This window comes from Neurospora crassa, linkage group V, assembly GCF_000182925.2.
Source record: "Neurospora crassa OR74A linkage group V, whole genome shotgun sequence".
Taxonomy (NCBI): domain Eukaryota; kingdom Fungi; phylum Ascomycota; class Sordariomycetes; order Sordariales; family Sordariaceae; genus Neurospora; species Neurospora crassa.
The window spans coordinates 4,874,653-4,892,056 of NC_026505.1; the positions used below are offsets into that span (position 1 = coordinate 4,874,653).

Sequence of the window (17,404 nt, forward strand, 5' to 3'; positions counted from 1 at the left end):
CTTGAAGAAGTCGTGACTCTCGCCATCCTGTCCAGTCGAGTGAATATAGACTGTGTTAACGTTCAAAGAGTCAGGATTCTGTAGCTCCCAACGATGCCGTTTCCCCCCTCTCTCCTCCCTGTCCTCTTTACCTGCTAGATAATGGTGGCCAGTCTGCAAAAAATCACGGCACCGATGAGTACTGTAGCACAGCATGGGATTCATTTTGTTGCTTGAACATGCTTCCTAGTAGTTCATGCCATTTCCATTCCTCGGATAACTAACCCAATTGATATCCGTCCGTTAATGATAATTTTTTAGTCTTCCTTGATTCTTCCCAACGAGCCAAACCCAACGATGTTATCCCAGTCCCTTTCTCATGATCCTTAACAACCAAACCAAGGAAGCCATCTCCTCGCCAAGCCAGCGCTACTAGTAAACACCAGTTTTTTTGCACCTGACAGTCCTCTTGCTATAAACCACCGTCTTTGCTTTGGTCGTAAGATCTGTGCTCCAAGGGTGTTTGTGATGGCTTGTGCCCGGCTCGTGTCAACCCCGTCGAATCCTCCCTGCATCGCGGGTGTTTTTGCACATGTTACATACTTGTTTTGGGGCGGAAAGGGCGCGAGGGGTTACTGGAGCTAGTGAAGTCGTTATTCGAGGCTCGGACTCGGGTTACGGCGTTTACGGCGTGGCGTTTTACTTTTGAGATGTTGAGACAGTGAGACGACATGATGACAGCGAAGCGGTTGTAAATACCACAGACAGGCTTTCTTTTCTTCTACCCTTTCCAACTCTTACTTATAGTCTTCGTCCTAGTCCTGCATAGGCCTAACCGGGTGTCCACCATCGACAATCATGACCTCCTCAATCTTCTTGTCGACGTCCTCGCCGTACTCGACTCGCTTCCACGTGTTGATGCGGCCCTCGTTCATATCAAAGTCAAAGACGCGGATCTTGCGGTGGAATCCTCCGTAGCCGGCATAACCGCCGAAACCGGCGGCGCCGGCGTAGCACATCCAGAGGGCGGGCTTGCCGTCTTCTTTGAAGTCTACGGCGCAGTATTCGTTAACGTGGTCGCTGTGGGGAGAGGGGAATGTTAGCGTGCTACCGAATTTCGGAAAAGAGCTGCAAAAAAAAAAAAAAAAACAGAAAAAAAAAAAAAAAAACAGAGCTTGACTGGGAGACTCACTGTCCACAAGACACCATCGCAACTCCCTCCTCCACCAACGCATCGTGAAAGCCAGAGTTAAACGTTGGCGCCGTAGTCGGCTCCTTCCATGACGTCACCAGCGTTAAATTCCTCCCATTCTGGTACTCCGGCAAGGGGATATGGATGAATGCGACATCCATGTGCACGTGCGTGTACTCGCGGTGCTTCTTCTTGAGTCCCTGCGCCGTCTGTCGGAACCACTCGATCTGGTTGGGCTTGATCCAGTCGTAGCCCGGGTACTTGCGCTCGTTGGGCGAGTAGGCGTGTGTGTCGAGCAGGTATACCGTCAGCGCCGAGTGGCTAGACGAGCCGCGCCCTAGCACCTCGATGAAGTAATTACCAACACCGTCGATGCTCTCGGGCCCAGCGCGAGACAGGGAATAGGGCAAGGTCTCGATCAGGTCCATCTGGGCGGCCCGCGACATGGAGCCTTCATCGTCGTGGTTACCGAAGATGGAGACGTACGGGATCTTGTGCTTGATGAGGATTTGGGCGTACTTGAAGATGGCCTAGAAAGAATGAGTATTAGCCGCGGGCGTTTTCCAGATATCAGGATATGACGGAATCCCTTACCGTCTGCGTATCCGGCGCAGTCTCGCCGTTGACCTGATCCCCGCTCAACACCACCAAATCCGGCTTCTCCTCCTCCAAAATCTTCGTCACAAAGTCCAGCGTCCTGGGATCCGCCTCGCACTTCTGCCCCTCCGGCAGCGCATCACGACACGCTCCCACGCCCGTGCTCAAGTGCAGATCTGCCAACTGCACAATCTTGAACTTGCCATTATCCCGAATCCTCAACACCGGCTTCACAGGCGGGTGCTCCACTCCCCTCCGTACCGTCAGATGGGCAGAGGGCACGCTGCGCCCAACATCCAGCAACAACGGCGTGCCCGTCATGCTCCACGCCTCCCTAGCTTCCACCGCATCGTCGCCAAACAGCACGTCGATCCCGGTCACCGCATTCTTGGAATCACTTGCCCCTCTTTTAGCCGACCGCTTCACCCACAGGCCGGCCGGCCTGGACTCCCACTTCTCATTCTTGATATCCAGGCCCTTGGCCGCAGCCTTTTCCGCGTCGGCCACGCTAGGATCCAATCGGCCGACGGTCACGTCTACGACTACTTTATCGCCCTCCTTCAGCTCCTCCTCGCGCTTGCGGCTCACGTGGAGGTAGGCATGGGAGAAGAGGGTCTTGCCGAGGTGGAGGTCCTTGTCGACGCGGTGCCAGACCGAGGTGTCGAGGTCGCAGCTGGAAAAGGGGTTGTAGCTGGTGCAGGTGGTGACGGTGATGTCGGTGATGACGAGGCCGGCGTGGTGGGTGGGCAGGTATTCGTGGATGGCGTTGGGGAGGACGCGGAAGTTGCGGTCGAGGAAGAAGATGAGGAGGAAGGTGATGACGGCGGCGGTGGAGATTTGGATGATGTTGCGGACCTGGTTTAGGGAAAAGGGTTAGTTAGCTTAGTCGGTTATTGGTGATCTTATAGACAGCTTCCGTCACAACCTTCTTCGTAGCTACTGCTACAGCATTTGCAAAGAGAGTCGAGAGAAATGGAAGTAGAGATGACCTACAATTCGTCGCGTCATCTTGAATAAGACTCTTGTTTTATGTATTTGTGGCCTCTCTGGACCTGCTGGAGTTGCTCTTCTAGCAGCAACCGTCCACTACCTCGTTCGTTGTCGAGTGTGATCAAAGGCTTCGGCGTCCCGGCTACAACTACTACTGCTACTGAACGAAAGGAGGTGGCCCTGCTGCGGCTCTATGCCCATCTTAGAGCATGTCGGAACGGTCGGTCTGTCGAACCACTCGTCGAAGTTGGAGATATCCCTTGCCAAGGCTTGGTTGTAAACTCGAGAAGCTAGCTACCCCAGTATGTTAATCTCGATTCGCGAAGGATGTGTGCGTCCGTGTGCGTGGGGTTTGTCAACTGTCCGGTACGGAGGCGGTACTCGAGTTTCGATGTTGGTGATGGGCGGTGCTGACAGGGTCGACGGGACTCGTTCGGTGAGGTTTAGGGAGTCGGATGCAGCACGGGAAACTCGTCAAGTTGTAGATACATATATATCCAAAATAGAATCAAGTTGGTTCGCCAGGGACCAAGTCGCCACTGACACTACGACTGAGCGAAGCGATGAGGTAGTAGTGTATGTAGCAATAGTCTCCCTCCCGAGGGGAACTGGGAAAGTCAGCTTCTTCGGGCGCCCCCCATTGATCGGGCATTTGGTCAAGATGCCTGCCCGCGGCCGCTGTCAGAAGTGGAATCTGGGGAAATTTACCCAACAAGGTTCACCCACGTCGGCAGGGTCGGCCGAGCCCCGCCAAGGGACCTCGCACGGGGGGCCTGAACGAGATCAACTCAACGGCCATTGTTAGAGCATGCACCATTTTCAGGTGCAATTACTAACAGGGCAGCTACCCAAAGAAATGTTCTCGAATCTCGAGTGAAACCTTCCCCTATCGTGGAACCCCGTTGCCCATTCTGCGATGCTTCTTCTTACACTAGAGGTACAAAGGATACGGAAACCTCGGTGAATTGATGTCCATGCAAACCTACTTTTACCAAAAGAATTAAGATGCATATGCGCAACCCTTCGTGCTCGAGGTATCGTAATGCATATATGTGATGCCAGTTGATAAGGAACGAGTGTTCGGGGCGGCATTGCCTCTGCCCTTCCTTTGGGTGTAAGATTTACAGAGTAGCCCATATACAGGGTCCGTACACCAACTGGCACACATATTCAGACGAATTCATGTGCTGGCCTACGTGTACGGCCTATTCGCCCTCGAACAGTAGGATCAGCCCTACCGCGCGCGAGAGCGAACACATGAATAGAGGTAGTATTACCTCGCGGTATAGTGAACAGTAGTGTAAGTGGATGTGGATGTGTAGATTTGTGGGAAATGGTGGTAAGGGGGCATATTCGCGAGAACTGGAATGCAAGATTTCTCGAGGTTTTACCGGTGCACGGGACGGATTACGGGCTTATCAGAGTGTACAAACAGAGACGAAAATTCAACTGTTGGGTCTAGAGGTACTGATCTTATAGGTATCACGAAAGGCAATCCGGGCGCTAACAGATAGGTACATAGTGCGTACCTATGTGCGCGGGTTTCTACAAGACTCGCCCGTAAAAAGTACCAACACCCTAACCAGAGTTCTTCTGGGGGTAAGCGCCTATCCATAGGGCGTCTGTAACTTACAGTGAGGTGTCAGACCTCTCCCCCTCCTTTTTTTCTTTGGAGCTGGGTACCTAGGTAGAAAGGGGCTCGGGGACTTGGCGATGCCCGTCCAGAACCAACAAGCCAATTTCATCAAAAGCTTCACTCTATCAAGTTGACTGGATCCGACATCCCACTCGTGGTTGTTGTCATTACTAGAAGTCCGATCCGCGAGTTGCTGTATCCAATGTATTCCCATTTCATTGTCAACATCCCACTGCACGATGCCTCTCTGCCTGCCTGCTTCGCTACCTATGTAAACATATGCCCCTTCCTCCTCTGATCTTCATACAAGATACTACGGGTATAAACTGATGATCCTTTCCACACTCCACTTCATCTTAATATTCTATTCTGTCTCATCTCCTCCTTCTCATACAACAGGTATCATGCTTTAAACTCGACAACAACAAGTGACAAAACTCCAAAATCAAACGCTGCCTTTTAACGCCAATTTGCTTGCCAGTCAGTGATGACAGATCCCATAATCTTCCCTGGTCTCTCTCTTGCCTTTTTTTCCTGTCCGTCGTCATGAAACCCGCACATTACGTCGTTACAAGAAAAAAATAGTGAAACAAACGAGAGGGAAATGAAAAAAGAAGGGGAAAAAAAGAACGACGTGCCTGCGCCATATCATCAAATACCAGTCAATGGCTTTTGATCCTCCCCCTTTCATCACCATTATATCCCAACTACCCAAACAGCTTGATAAGAAAGTAGCCGTCAAGGCGACCCCTCTGAAAACCAGGAAAACGTTCCATCCATTCGTACCAGTCGACTGAGGAAATGACGAAAGAAAATAAGGAAAACGGAAGTGAAATCAAAGTTATTGTCCTGTATGCCAACAGCTTTGGAACCCCCCTTCCCCCAGAAAGCAAAAGTTATTTATGTGTCGTGATATGCCGAATGAACGACGTCTTTCGTGGTGTATGATGCAGTGTCGTTACACAGCTGGGCTCGCGCCCTCTTTCATCTTTTCTGCCTTTTCAATCTTCTCCTTCTATCATGAGTATTGAGTAATGAAAGACATGCCGGGTGGGAGCGTAAGTGAAGTGGGGAGAATGACAAAGAAAATCAGATGCTTGCAAGGCGAGGTCTCCCATCAGGAGCTCGGGCGTGGCAGACCATGAGCTTGAGACTCGTGCCCCATTCCTCACACTCGTCGAGGAGTGCTTTGTCTCTCCACATGCTTCCGACGGTTCCTGGGCCAATGTCGGTACTAGCAGCGCTCTCATAGCACTGGCTGTACCACCATTGTCCCACCTTCGCCACCATCTTAGTGATGCTTTCATCTGCTACCGGGCTTCCGTCGCTGATCATCTCGGGAAGGCTGCGTTCATCCTTCATGGACTTGCCCTTGGTAGCGGTCTTGCTTCTTTTACCGTTCTCGCTTGCAGGCGTTCGTGGAATGACACTAACGACCGGGACGCCAACACGGCAAGTCTTGAGATCGGCAAAGCCCTTTCTGCCAAGTAGTCGGAGGATGAGATCCGAGGTCGACCCAAGACTGACATCAGGGGATTTGGCATGGATGCGTTCCTTCAGGCGGCGTACAGCCTTACGCCCGTGGTTGCCCATATTGTTCAGATCAACATCCAGAATCGAAAGCTCAATGTAGCCACCAGGCTTGAGGACACGCCGAGCCTCTGAGATAATATTCCGATAATGTGCCTCGGGGGCCGCAACCGGGAAGCGAAATACTACAGCCGTAAAACTCTCTGCGCCAAAAGGAAACTTGCCAGTGTGTGACATGTACTGTGCCTGGTAGTGGTTCGGAGGACTGAGAGGGAGACCAGTTGAGCCATTGCGAGCAGCTGGACGAGGCGGACGAGGCGAAAGGTTGAAGAACGTTGCTGCTGGATACGTCTCGGCTGCATAGAAAGACCAGTCGTCGTTGCCAAGACCGTCAATAACGAGGATGGAAGGACGCTTCAGTGAGCCTACGTCGTTGAGCAGCTCATCTCGGACCGGACTGAAGAGCACATGCCCAAAGGTAAGCCACTTGCTGACCGTCATGGACCCGACGCGTAGATTGACCAAGGCAAGCGGCGAGCCATCCTCCGAACTTTGACTACAACGACTCGACTCGGATCGACGTGAATCATCAACAGGAAGGCTGTTGGTTTGCTTTTCAGTCTCAACCTCTTTTTCTAGTTCCGACTGCTTGCTCACAGCCTCACCCTGCCGCTGCACCTCTGACTCTCTGGATACGTCAGGTTCCAACGAGCACCTCGGGCTGGGATGATCGGCCAGGAGTTGCTTCACCTTCTCAGCCATATCGGAGCTATAGACGCTAGAACTGACGGGTATTCTTTGCGAGTGCATAATATGGGTAAGACTTTGTACCTGCTGTTCATGGAATTGAGAGCGAAGAGTTGGGGATTCCAGGGGTGGTTCGATGCGTCGAGTTGGGGTAGCCGTATACTTCTCCAAGTGAAATTGGTTCCCGAAAGACGATCGTGTGGATGGGGGCTGCCTCAACCTTTCGTCCCCAAACAAGTCATCGTACTCGTCCCAAATCTCGTCCTCGGCCAATGGTGCATCAGGCTCGGGAATGATTGCAGTAGCCTCGGCAAAGTTGAATCCTCCGGAGCTGCTAGAAGTTGTGGTATTGGTGGTGCACAGGGAACCCTTCCTCGGTGAAAATGAGAGAAACTCTTGTCTAATTTCGCTGGGGTAAGTTGGAAGCATCGATCCCGAATTTCGAGTTAGCGTCGGGGTCTCCATTTCAGCGGTCGTCGCTGGCTCCACACGGACAGGCGTCGATGGCCTGGGCGGACTAGGTCCCTTGGCTATGGAATATGCATCTCGAAGGTCCATCTTAGACGGCGTGACTTGAGCACTAAGTCTGTGGAACGGCCGAGAGAAACTCTTGGGTGATATTTGTTCGGCACGAGCACTGACGACTTTTGGAATCCGACCGACCTGAGCAAGTCGGCTCGGGCGGCCCTGTACAGGACTGGTGGTGATTCCGGCCTGCGTTGCAACGGATGAAGGCATCGACGGAGGCGTCGGAAGCTTAGAAAACTTAACCGGTGATTTGTGTTCGAACTCGACGACCGATGGAACCTGGGCGCTGGCTTCTGAAGTTAAGAAGCTTGAATGCGCGTTCTCTTGCGTCACGGAAGGTCGGCGCTCCTCCACTTCCTTGTTCTGCAAGTCAGGGATTTGCTTGTGAGTTGGAGAATCTGGGCTCTTCGCTTCGCGAAGAACTTCCTCCAAGTCCGGGATGTCGGTATCTTCCTGCTCGGATGAGTCCATCATAGTATAGAATGCTAGCGGCTTGTTTTGGACGACCTTGACTGTAGCCGCCACAGCAGCCACCGGAGCTGCATTCTCTAGGATATCCACCTTCTTCGTCTCCGGAGCAGGTTGACTGTGATTTCTTCCAAAGAAGTTCCATTTTCGCGGAGAACGAGCTCGCTTCATCAGACGCTTGGGTCCAGAAAGGTTCTTGGGCCCTTCTGATGCCTTGATGCCCTGGGCGGCGTCAATCGACGGGGCTAGCATGGAGTCGTCCGTGACGAGAACACTAGCATCAATACTAGTAATCGAGGGAGACGTAACATGGGGTTGAGTGACGATAGGAGCCGGAATCCTCGGGGGTTCCTTCTCTCCAGACTTCAACCTTTGTATAGATCTCCGCAGAGCTAACGTCGATTTGAGGACTGGGGCCTCAGACTCACTACTTTCAGAGGGCCTGCAGCTGCTGATAGACGAGTTCTGGGTATGTTGACCAGCGCGAGGGAATGCAGACGGCCATAGTGTGTTCCGAGGGATAGAGTTAAGAGAGACTTGCGAGCCGTTCTGCGGTTCCACGCTGGGTCGCTCGCGCGTGATACTTTGGCTGCTTTCCGTCCGGCTCATTTCCGAACCAACGTTCCTGTTTTCGATGATTTCGCCGCCTGCAATAACGACAGGTGCCATCCTTTCCAACAAGAAGGCATCGTTAGTCCCGATACTCTCTTGCGAGCTCATCGTGCCAGGGATCGCTAGGCCGGTGTTCGCTAGGCCGGTGTTTGCAAGGCTGTTACTCCTACGGCGCGCTGGCCCGACGCGCCCATAGCCTTCGTGGCCAGTTCCCGCGGCAGGGCCCTTCCTGGGCGGCTTTTTCTCGTCCTTCTGTAGAGGGACCTCTTGGGTTGTCCTTGTCCGTCGTCCGAAAAGGGGGAAGCGTCTTAAGGTCGATACACCAGGACTTGGCGTACGAGTAGTCCTTCCTGATTCGGCCTTGATGGTAGTTGCATCTTCCCCCATCCTGGACATTTTTGGGGCTGGTGTCGCCTCTCTGGTTATGGATGGCCTAAGAAGATGAATGTGCGTGTCGGAAGTTGATGAGAGCAAGCCAGGCCTGGCGATGGTTGTTGGTGCCAGGAGTCGGCTTGATCTCTTTTCAGATGGCGCAGATGTCAAGTTACTCTGAATAACGGGCACGGGCAGGCCTAGTTGGGAGTGAAGGTCCGGAGTTCCATCTCTGCTCGGGCGGCGAGGAGGCTGCCCTCTAGGCGGCGCAGCCTGCTGGGCAGCTTGGGCGGGACGGGGTCGGGAGAAAGAGGCTGGCTTTGGCAAAAGTTGCGCTGCTGCTGCCGCTGCTGGTGCCGTTGGCTGGGTCGGTGGCGCACGCCAGGGCCTCGGCGCGGATAAACTTCCATCGTGGCTTTTCGTAAACTTGTGTGACGAAATGCGAAGTGGTGGGCTAGGCGCAAGGGGTGATAACTGCTTCTTCTTCTTGGAATCCTTCCCCTCAAGCTCACGGACTGTCGAGTTGGATGACGACGAGGTCAAGGATTCTCTGACTGATGGTAAACCCTGAGGGTCAGCGCTGACAAGATCCAACTCATTCGATATGCTTCCTCCTCTTCTTCTGCTGACAGGCGGTCTTGTTTGGGTCGAATCAACCTGTCTCATCCTGACGCCAGCTCCGGGGAATCGTAAAGGCGCCACCATACCAGGGGACTGAGAGGACATGGACGTAGGCGTGGTGTCTCGACTATACGGACCAGGTCCTGGTGACTCGGAGAATCTTGTACATGGACTACTGCTGAAGCCACTCATCTGACTGCTAGATCCGGAGAACAAGGGCGTAGGGGGAGGGAGATCGTGAGTCGTTAGCAGGTACGGCACCTCAATGCTGAGGTTTCCATTGCAGGCCGGCGCTTTGACGTCGCGATATCTGTCCAGCTCTGGGTATAATGTTGGTGCTTGCGGCGCGCCTGCCGCAACTTCGACTTGGTGAGCTGCTTGGATTTCCATCGTGTTCATTGTTGGGTTGAGTTCGGAGCGCGAACTGGCTGAGGAGTCGATTGAGGTCTGAGACCGGGGGTTGGAAGACGATGAGGACGACCTTGTTTTGACATGGTTTCCAGTCTCGTCTCGAGAGCCTTTGCGGATGCTGTTCACTACTTCTTGTGATAGCCCTGAGTTCTTCCTCCTCAGCACATTTCGAGGTTTCATGGTCGGCGCGGGTAGTCGGCTGGATGATGCTGATGTAATCAATGTGGTGTTGCCCAAGGCCTTTGGATTTTTGATTCCAGCTGTAACCCGAGGCTGAATGGGTTCCGGTTGGGTATCGGAGGGTCGCCGTTGCGGCAAAGATTGCGGTAGCCTACTAGGCATCTTGGGCTGTGGTAGTGTCCTGGCACGTTCGGTGCCTGGCTCTCCTCCTCTCTTCTTCAACAATAAGGAACCGGGTGGCGCTATACTACCGGGATTTTTGAGCCTGCTATCAGCTGGCAGGCCTGAAAGACTAAGTCCTGGTCTTTCGGAAGCCATTGTGATCCTATATCCCACAGAGGAAGGCCGGCTAATTTGACCATACTAAGACTCTTGCTCCGTGGTCCACGACATGAATGCTGTGCAGGAGTAACACAACCAAAGTCTACCGCGCTCGGAGTATGTGTTCAGGGACGGGAGGCTGTGACCAGCGCAGCGGAAGAAGCCTAGTCGTATGGCGGAACACCGGTGCTCGATCCTGCCTGTGGCAACTAAGTGTTGATCCCGTATCAGTATTCCACCGGGAGCTAAGGTACCCGACAATTCTTTGACAGTAGCGTGTGGATTAAGCAATGTCCATGATGACCGGAAGCACAAACGGACGGAAGAATTTGGAAGAAAGAGGCTGAGAAAAAGGAATGATGGTTCAGTAGTCCCTGGATGGATGCTCTACTACTAGTTAGTCTTTCAAGTCGTGGGAACCACGGGCCCCGCATTGGGGCTGATGTGTAAGTGGTTGAGTATAGGTGAAATGTGATGGTGGGCCGCGAATATCTTCTTGGGGCCAGGGGGGGTTCAGGTGTTTTTGTTCGTGTATGTGCAGTAGTGGTATTGGGAAGCGATGCAAGACGGGATGGAGGGTGTGTGGTTGGTGGGGGTTAGGTGAAGTTGAAGAGATGGAGGGTATCACAGCACATAGTGATGTGTAGTAATGTGGGAAAAATACGGATACGCATCAGGGAAGGCGTCGTCGGATGTAGCATCTATAAAACAGAACAGAAAAGAAAGGAAACAACGTGTGAGCCCAGGCAGACGGAACAGATACACTTACCTACGTAGGTAGTTTAGAGAACTTGTTGGAGCTGGATAGTAGTCTCAATTCAGTTACAACGTGGAAGCCCTGTGGTACAGTCAAGCTGGTTTGAGAAGTGGTAGAGGTAGTAATGAGCGAGTGTGACGGCGGCCAAGCGGGAGAGGTACTACCTCGAGAAAAGAAAAGGGAAGAGAGGGTGAGATGACAAGGTAGTGGGAAGATTCATTTAGTTGGGTAGTGAAGGCAAGACAAGAGCTCATGAGGCAGATAGAGGTAGAGAGGTAGGTACTGTAGAGTGGCAGTAGTGTAAGGTAGGTAGGTATGTACCTAAAGTCGAGATATCAATAGCGCGGCAAAAAGAGCCCATGTTCCCGACTTGCCGCGTAGAGTAAGGATCTGCCGCCAATGAGATGGACAAGGTCGGCGACAATGTGCTTGGGAAATGTCGACCATGTTCATCCAAAGTACACCCGACCATGCGGACATGTATGGGTGGAAGGGTACAAGGACCAGGGTTGGTACAATGGCCAGTCCATCGGTGGGAACAGTTAACTTAGAACCTCAATGGGCCATAGTCTGGAGGGCCTCATTCGTGGTGTAATTCCACTCATACAGGGCAGTAATTCCATCATGGCAGAGACCGACGGATGCTAGTGCCAATGTAGGCAGCCCCGTGTTGCTATCTTTTGACATTCGAGGTGGCGTAGACAGGATGAGGTGTTGTCAAGTCAACAACAACAACAACACCTGACTCTTGACCATGTTCAGCATGAGCGACGACGACGAGACGGTGAAAAGACGTCGGCTGGAAAATGCTTACAAAAACTGACATGATGCGTTGTGCACATGGCATTTGACGATCTTTCGACGACAACCTGGAAGATGCCCGAAGAAAAGAGGGAGGGAGGGAGTGAGGCAATGAGGGAACCTGCAGTGAGAAGGAAGAGTCATCCTTGAAAGCTGGGAATCAGAAGAGGGGCGAAGACGCGGTGGAGAGCCGTGGCGTGTCCAATCCGCATCCAAGTTGGCGACCTCTTGTGGCTTGAGAAGAGGAAATAGGTAACGAAGGAAGCTGTCAAAAGGCAAATGCGTCGTTGCTGTTGGTTGGGCTGGCTGCATGGTGTCAATAGCATTTAATCCACCTGCAGCGGGAAGAGTGGAGATACCTAGGTAGGTACCTATAACCTAGTGGGATGGAAGCTATGAACAGAAATGGGCCAGTGGGCCGTCAAATCTGTCGCTGTGTCTTTCCTTGTTGGCCTGTCTGTCCCTACCTACTATAGGCTGTACTGCGGTAATGTACCTGACGCTACAGAAAAGTTGGGTACCAACTGAATCAACACCGACCTCGGTTGCATCACGCGAACATTGGATGAAAGGAACATCTCATTGAAGTTTCAATATCGAATACAAAGAGTGCGTGTTCTTAGCGGCTGTGCCGTCTCATGCCCAAAACGACAACCAAAGACAGGCAAAGACAGCCCTGGAATATGCATGTGGAGTTGCCCTATGAGCACCTAGAAGACAATGTGAAGTGTGCCATTGGGCGCGAGTTAACAACGGGATTTTGTTCGATGCTACCCTCCCCCCTCTCCTCAATCTCTGGTCGCATTCGATCCTCTTACTCCTTTGCTGTGTAGTACTACACTATGTAGACCCTTCCTGGACATCCCCAAGAGCCTCCATTCGAAGCCTGGAGATCGCTGCTTAGGTACCTTGTCAGAAGAAATTTGCGTGATGGTGATGAGCCCCCGCGCCCCCCTTGGCCGACCATCTAGGCCGACTGGGGATATGAAGAGCAGTGACCCCGGCCCGTTTATCTGGCCATCTGCACTCTCCAACTGTTCAGATATCTCAAAGCCATGGATGTCCCTGGCTTTCGGCATCAGAATAGACAAGTCAATCGGCTCAAGGCGGCACGGGAATTTGATGGACGGCAAGGTTCCATGGATGGTCATCGCGGGGTTCTTGCGCCCTCATCTCAGGGTCATCTACAAACCACGAGTTCAGGGGTTCGCGAGAACACCATGTCTTGGTGTGATATCTTCGTCATATACCCACCCAAAGCTAAGGAAAAGTTGGAATCTCTGACGTCCTCAACCCCATCAAGTTCTCTCACACGCCGAGCCAGCCATCGGGAATGAGAAAACTAGTGTCTCCGTGATGGGCTCAACTAGGTATGTTTTTTGACCTTTGATCCGATCACAAGAACCCCCGAGGCCGTCAAGGATTTCGAGCAAAATGTCATCAACAACACCCTACGCTCTTCCAAATGACAGGATCCATGTCGTTGATCCCCCGGAGGCGCTAAATGAACTCGCCGGCAAAAGAAAGGAAACGAGGGGGGACGGGTCCTGTCCGAGGTATAATTTCAGGTATGATGGCGGCGCCATTACATACCATCACCTTAATACCGAGACCATGGCACAGACAACACAAAATCTCCCACCCCGCGGTCCATCGTCAATGTATCTTCCCATCTCGTCATCCGTCTACATCCCGTCCAGCTTCAGGTCCCCAGTCTGGTCTGCGCACATGGCACAACGCCCGTAGCGACCTGTGTGTCGTGTCAATCAAGTGTCAATCCTGTCCGTGCAAGACGGGATAGAGAGATTGAAGGACACCACAAGCGAGCCGATTGTCCCCTCGCACCGAGTGAGTCCTTGTACGCAAAGGGTAGCAGACTCGCGGGGTGTCCCAGATCTAACCTGCGGCGTTCGCTCCCGTGGAACCGGTCTGTCGAGGCTCATTCATTCGTCATCGCTACAAGTCATTTGTCGTGACGAGCAAAGCGCGACGGACGGGTTGCTGATCCATCAGTTCATTGCAAGCAAGCGTCTGTCCGTAAGCTATCGGGGCCATGTCACCCACGTTGTCCTGGGGAAGCACGACATTCTTTAGTCAGGGGTGGATGGATCACTGATGGGGACCACTGCGGCATTCGACCATTGAAGACATCGTGTGGTTGCCCTGCTGTGTCTCACTGGAACAGACTTCACTCCTTGTTTAAAGACACAGGAATGATAGCTCGCCGGTAAGTACATGAACCCCAGCATCTCGGAAGCCAATGGATTTTGCAAGTCGGGGATTTGTTCGCCTGCCGTAAACCGCCCAGTGGGCATCGTCGAAAAAGCCATCGTTTCGACAGCCGCCCAAATCCACGCTACCATTCGTCGATCCATCCCTTGTTCAATGTCCTGATGCGGCGCACAAGGTCAGTCTCATTGGACGGAAAATGAGGAGGAATTGTAACCAATCACTTTGGCTTGCTGCCAGTGGGTGTCGCGAAGTTTTGGAGGAGTTGGAGCATTTGGAGGGTCTTCACTTTCCAATCACAGTGACCAAACACCCTTCTGGACTTCAAGCCTACTGAAAAGGGTAGGTCAGGCCGGATCTTCTGTGATCTTGCTGACTTCAAATCTCAGGAGCACGAAGTGTTATTCTACCCTATATGGCCTGTTGCAGAAATTCCGGTGCGGATGTTGGAGAAAACCGAACACCACGTGATAATAGTCAGAGTTTTTTTGGGTTTTTTCTTTTTTTCTTTCGCCCATCACATCACAACAGAGGGAACTACATACACGGGGTGTGGGTTCACGATTGTACACTACATACGGTACCTTACTTGAGGCCAACGGTTGTGCATCAGCAACCACAAGGGGGTATTATGGGGAACTTTGAATTTACATGGTCAGTTATCTACTGTGCATACTTGTAGGATGGTGGACCAAGCAAGCTGAATTCTGCATATGTACCAACGTCCTTCAATTTTTCAAGAAACAAGTTGAACATCCAATCCCTCATTGACAAGTCTGTCGATGATCAGAGAAATGTTCGAATTCGATGCCACTGCTACGAGGTGAGCCTCCATCGCCCAGGGGGCATCGGTTGTCTTCGCCGGAAAGTCTCCACCAAGAAACCAACGCCAGCGACCTAACCTAGAGGAGGTACGTAATAACACCAATCATCCAGTTCGCATCGCATGCGCTGCAGGGCTTCCTTCGATATTAAAAAAAAAGAAAAGAAGAAAAATTGAATTGGGTTTGATCTATGCTGTCGGCTTTTGGGCCACTGGGCCTCGGTTCCAGATACGCCTCGTTCCGAATCCTTCTCAAGAAAATCGAACCCGAACTGCTGGAGACACTGCACTGTGGCTGCGTGCCTCCCTACACTAGGCCGTGGCCGGCCGGCTGGGTCGATGGGTGTGGCGAGTAAACTCAAAAAAGCGAAGAAGCGAAGATGACTAGACCTACCAACTTCTCGCATTAATGCTTCGCCATACTCGAAATACCATTGTGGTAGGTTTTGCGAGGGAAAGTGAGGCTGGTGACGTGGCACTTTTCAGTTGCGGTCGCTACGTACAAAATCGCATCAAGCTCTTCTAGGCTGCCTCCGTCCTCCCTTCTAGACCAAAATTTGCCCCGAGTTTTGTACAACTCATCAACTCTTCAGCTTTGCTTGCCCACAACATCACACGAGTTACAAGGGCGATGATGGAGTCCTCCGCCTTGTTGAATTTCGAGTCATCGCTGTCTTTCTCTGCTGGAATCCACCTCGAAAGCTGGAAAAATCGAAGGAAGAATTGCAACGAACGAACCATGGATGGTAGTATCACCCGCTATTAGTGTCAATCCCGTGAAAGCACCGTGAGGCGTAGAGGTATGTACCACCAAAAGACCCCTGTCGTGTCTACGCCAAGCTAGAAGCTAGGTACCCAAAAGCTCGCCGCAACAGGGGCTCTTGCAGATTTTATTGGCCACCGACAACGTCCAAGACAACCACCGAACAAGTCGAATACATAGTTGAACACCAAGCGCCCTGGATAGGATCTGGTGAACATGTGCACATATTGTCCTGCCTCGGAGAGAGAGTCCTCTTCCGTCTACTGGTAGAGCTTCTCAATCCTCTGGAGGGTCTCGGATGGTTCAGTATCTGGTAACGTGATCATCAAGTGGTGTGAAGTTTTCAGAGTCATCGTTCTTGCGGCTCTGAGTGGGTACAAGGTGTAGATAGACGACATATTGTTGCGTAGGTTGCTGCCTTGTTGCTGGATTACCTACATGTCATTCCGGATGCCTGAAAGGCGGAATTAAGACCTGTTCTTGGTGGCCATTGGATTTTCTAAGCCCAACAAAAAGAAAAGGGGAAAAGAAAAGTAACGCCTTGCCTAGTAACTATACAATTATGTATGCCCAGGTCTGAGTTGTCCGACGGAAGTCACATTTAGCAAGTCTTGGGATGACCGGATAGTTGCCAGAACAACCACTCCTCCCTTTTCCTTCTTCCATCATCAGCTCTTCGCCAAGCTAGCTGAGCATCCATCACGTTTAGACTGCCTTCCCAACAATCCACGCTTACCTTGCCGTTCTTCGTTCGGTACCTATGTAGTATTATATAATTTCCATTTTTTTAGCCTTGTCTCCCCTTGATGACTAGGCAACCCCTATCTTCAATTATCCATTCCCACTCTTTCTATGTCATACCATACCATGCCTGCCTACTTATTCAGCTTGATCGAATGGGGATGAGGATATGACTCGATGAGTCGATCGTTCTCCCATCTTTCAAGGCTTTCCGTTATCGTCACCATTCTAGTGTACCTAACCCACCTCATGAGCGTACAGTGTACAGTGTACACTAAAGAAGGCAGAGAAACATAGTCCCATGTACCTTGTTTTCCCATGTCCCGTCCCGCCATCTGCCTGGGGCGTAGGGCACTTCCCCAGCTCCAAGCTAGCCAGGCAAGCCAGGTTAGCCTCGCTCGAAAGCTCCAAAGCTGGCAAGACCAAGACCAAGATGTTGGGATAGGTACCTCTAGGGGAATGTGGCTGCCTGGTGTAGGACACATTCTGCGCTCTTGATCAAGCTAGAAAGCATGATTGGGCTGTGCCCATCTACACTATGTACATTTCTTCCTGGCCAGTGACGTTCATCTTCGCAAATAGCATTCTTTAGATAGAGGCCACTCCCGCCTCGAGAATAACACGCTGAAGCTGGTTTGAGACGTGTTCTTACTTCGCCGCCATTATTATAGGTAATTCCCCAGAGAAACGGCTTCTGCTGGGTGGATCCGAGTGGTTCTATTGCAGAGTGTCCCCTTCTTCCTTCATTGCGGCTTTTCGAAATTCCGGCATCAAAATGCAGTATGTAGCTATTTCTCAATTCACTCCACTTCCGATAACAAGTCATATGTGACTTTGACTAAAAGTTCACACTCATCCTTTTTCTTCTTCAACACTGGGCGTTTACTCAGCCTATAAGCGTCACGAGGCCCGAAATACCCCCTCTTTTTTTTACTTCCCCCCTCGAATTCTTCATCCTTCCACTTTCTACACCGGCAGTTTATGACACGTTGAATGATTCGCTTTACTTACTAGTGTAGTCCCTTTCACTAGCCGTTCCAAAACCTCTCCTCCGACCCCGCTTGTGAAGACTAGATGACTAAAGGATAGACCAGCCAAAGCGAGTA

General features: G+C 51.8%; 2 protein-coding genes across 2 annotated transcripts; both read right to left on the minus strand.

Annotated features, from left to right (window-relative positions):
• Positions 1-193: 193 nt before the first annotated feature.
• On the minus strand, positions 194-3,394 carry NCU04111 (phosphoesterase). The gene is made up of 4 exons (XM_956174.2): positions 2,762-3,394; positions 1,766-2,623; positions 1,172-1,701; positions 194-1,059 (listed from the first exon to the last, which is right to left on the minus strand). The coding sequence occupies exons 1-4, from the start codon at positions 2,774-2,776 to the stop codon at positions 795-797; spliced, it is 1,668 nt and encodes a 555-aa protein (XP_961267.2). The 5' UTR covers positions 2,777-3,394; the 3' UTR covers positions 194-794.
• Positions 3,395-4,593: 1,199 nt separating this feature from the next.
• Positions 4,594-11,209, minus strand: NCU04112 (hypothetical protein). The gene is made up of 2 exons (XM_956175.2): positions 10,954-11,209; positions 4,594-10,393 (listed from the first exon to the last, which is right to left on the minus strand). Exon 2 carries the CDS (start codon positions 10,179-10,181, stop codon positions 5,484-5,486), a length of 4,698 nt encoding a protein of 1,565 aa, XP_961268.1. The 5' UTR covers positions 10,182-10,393; positions 10,954-11,209; the 3' UTR covers positions 4,594-5,483.
• Positions 11,210-17,404: the final 6,195 nt, after the last annotated feature.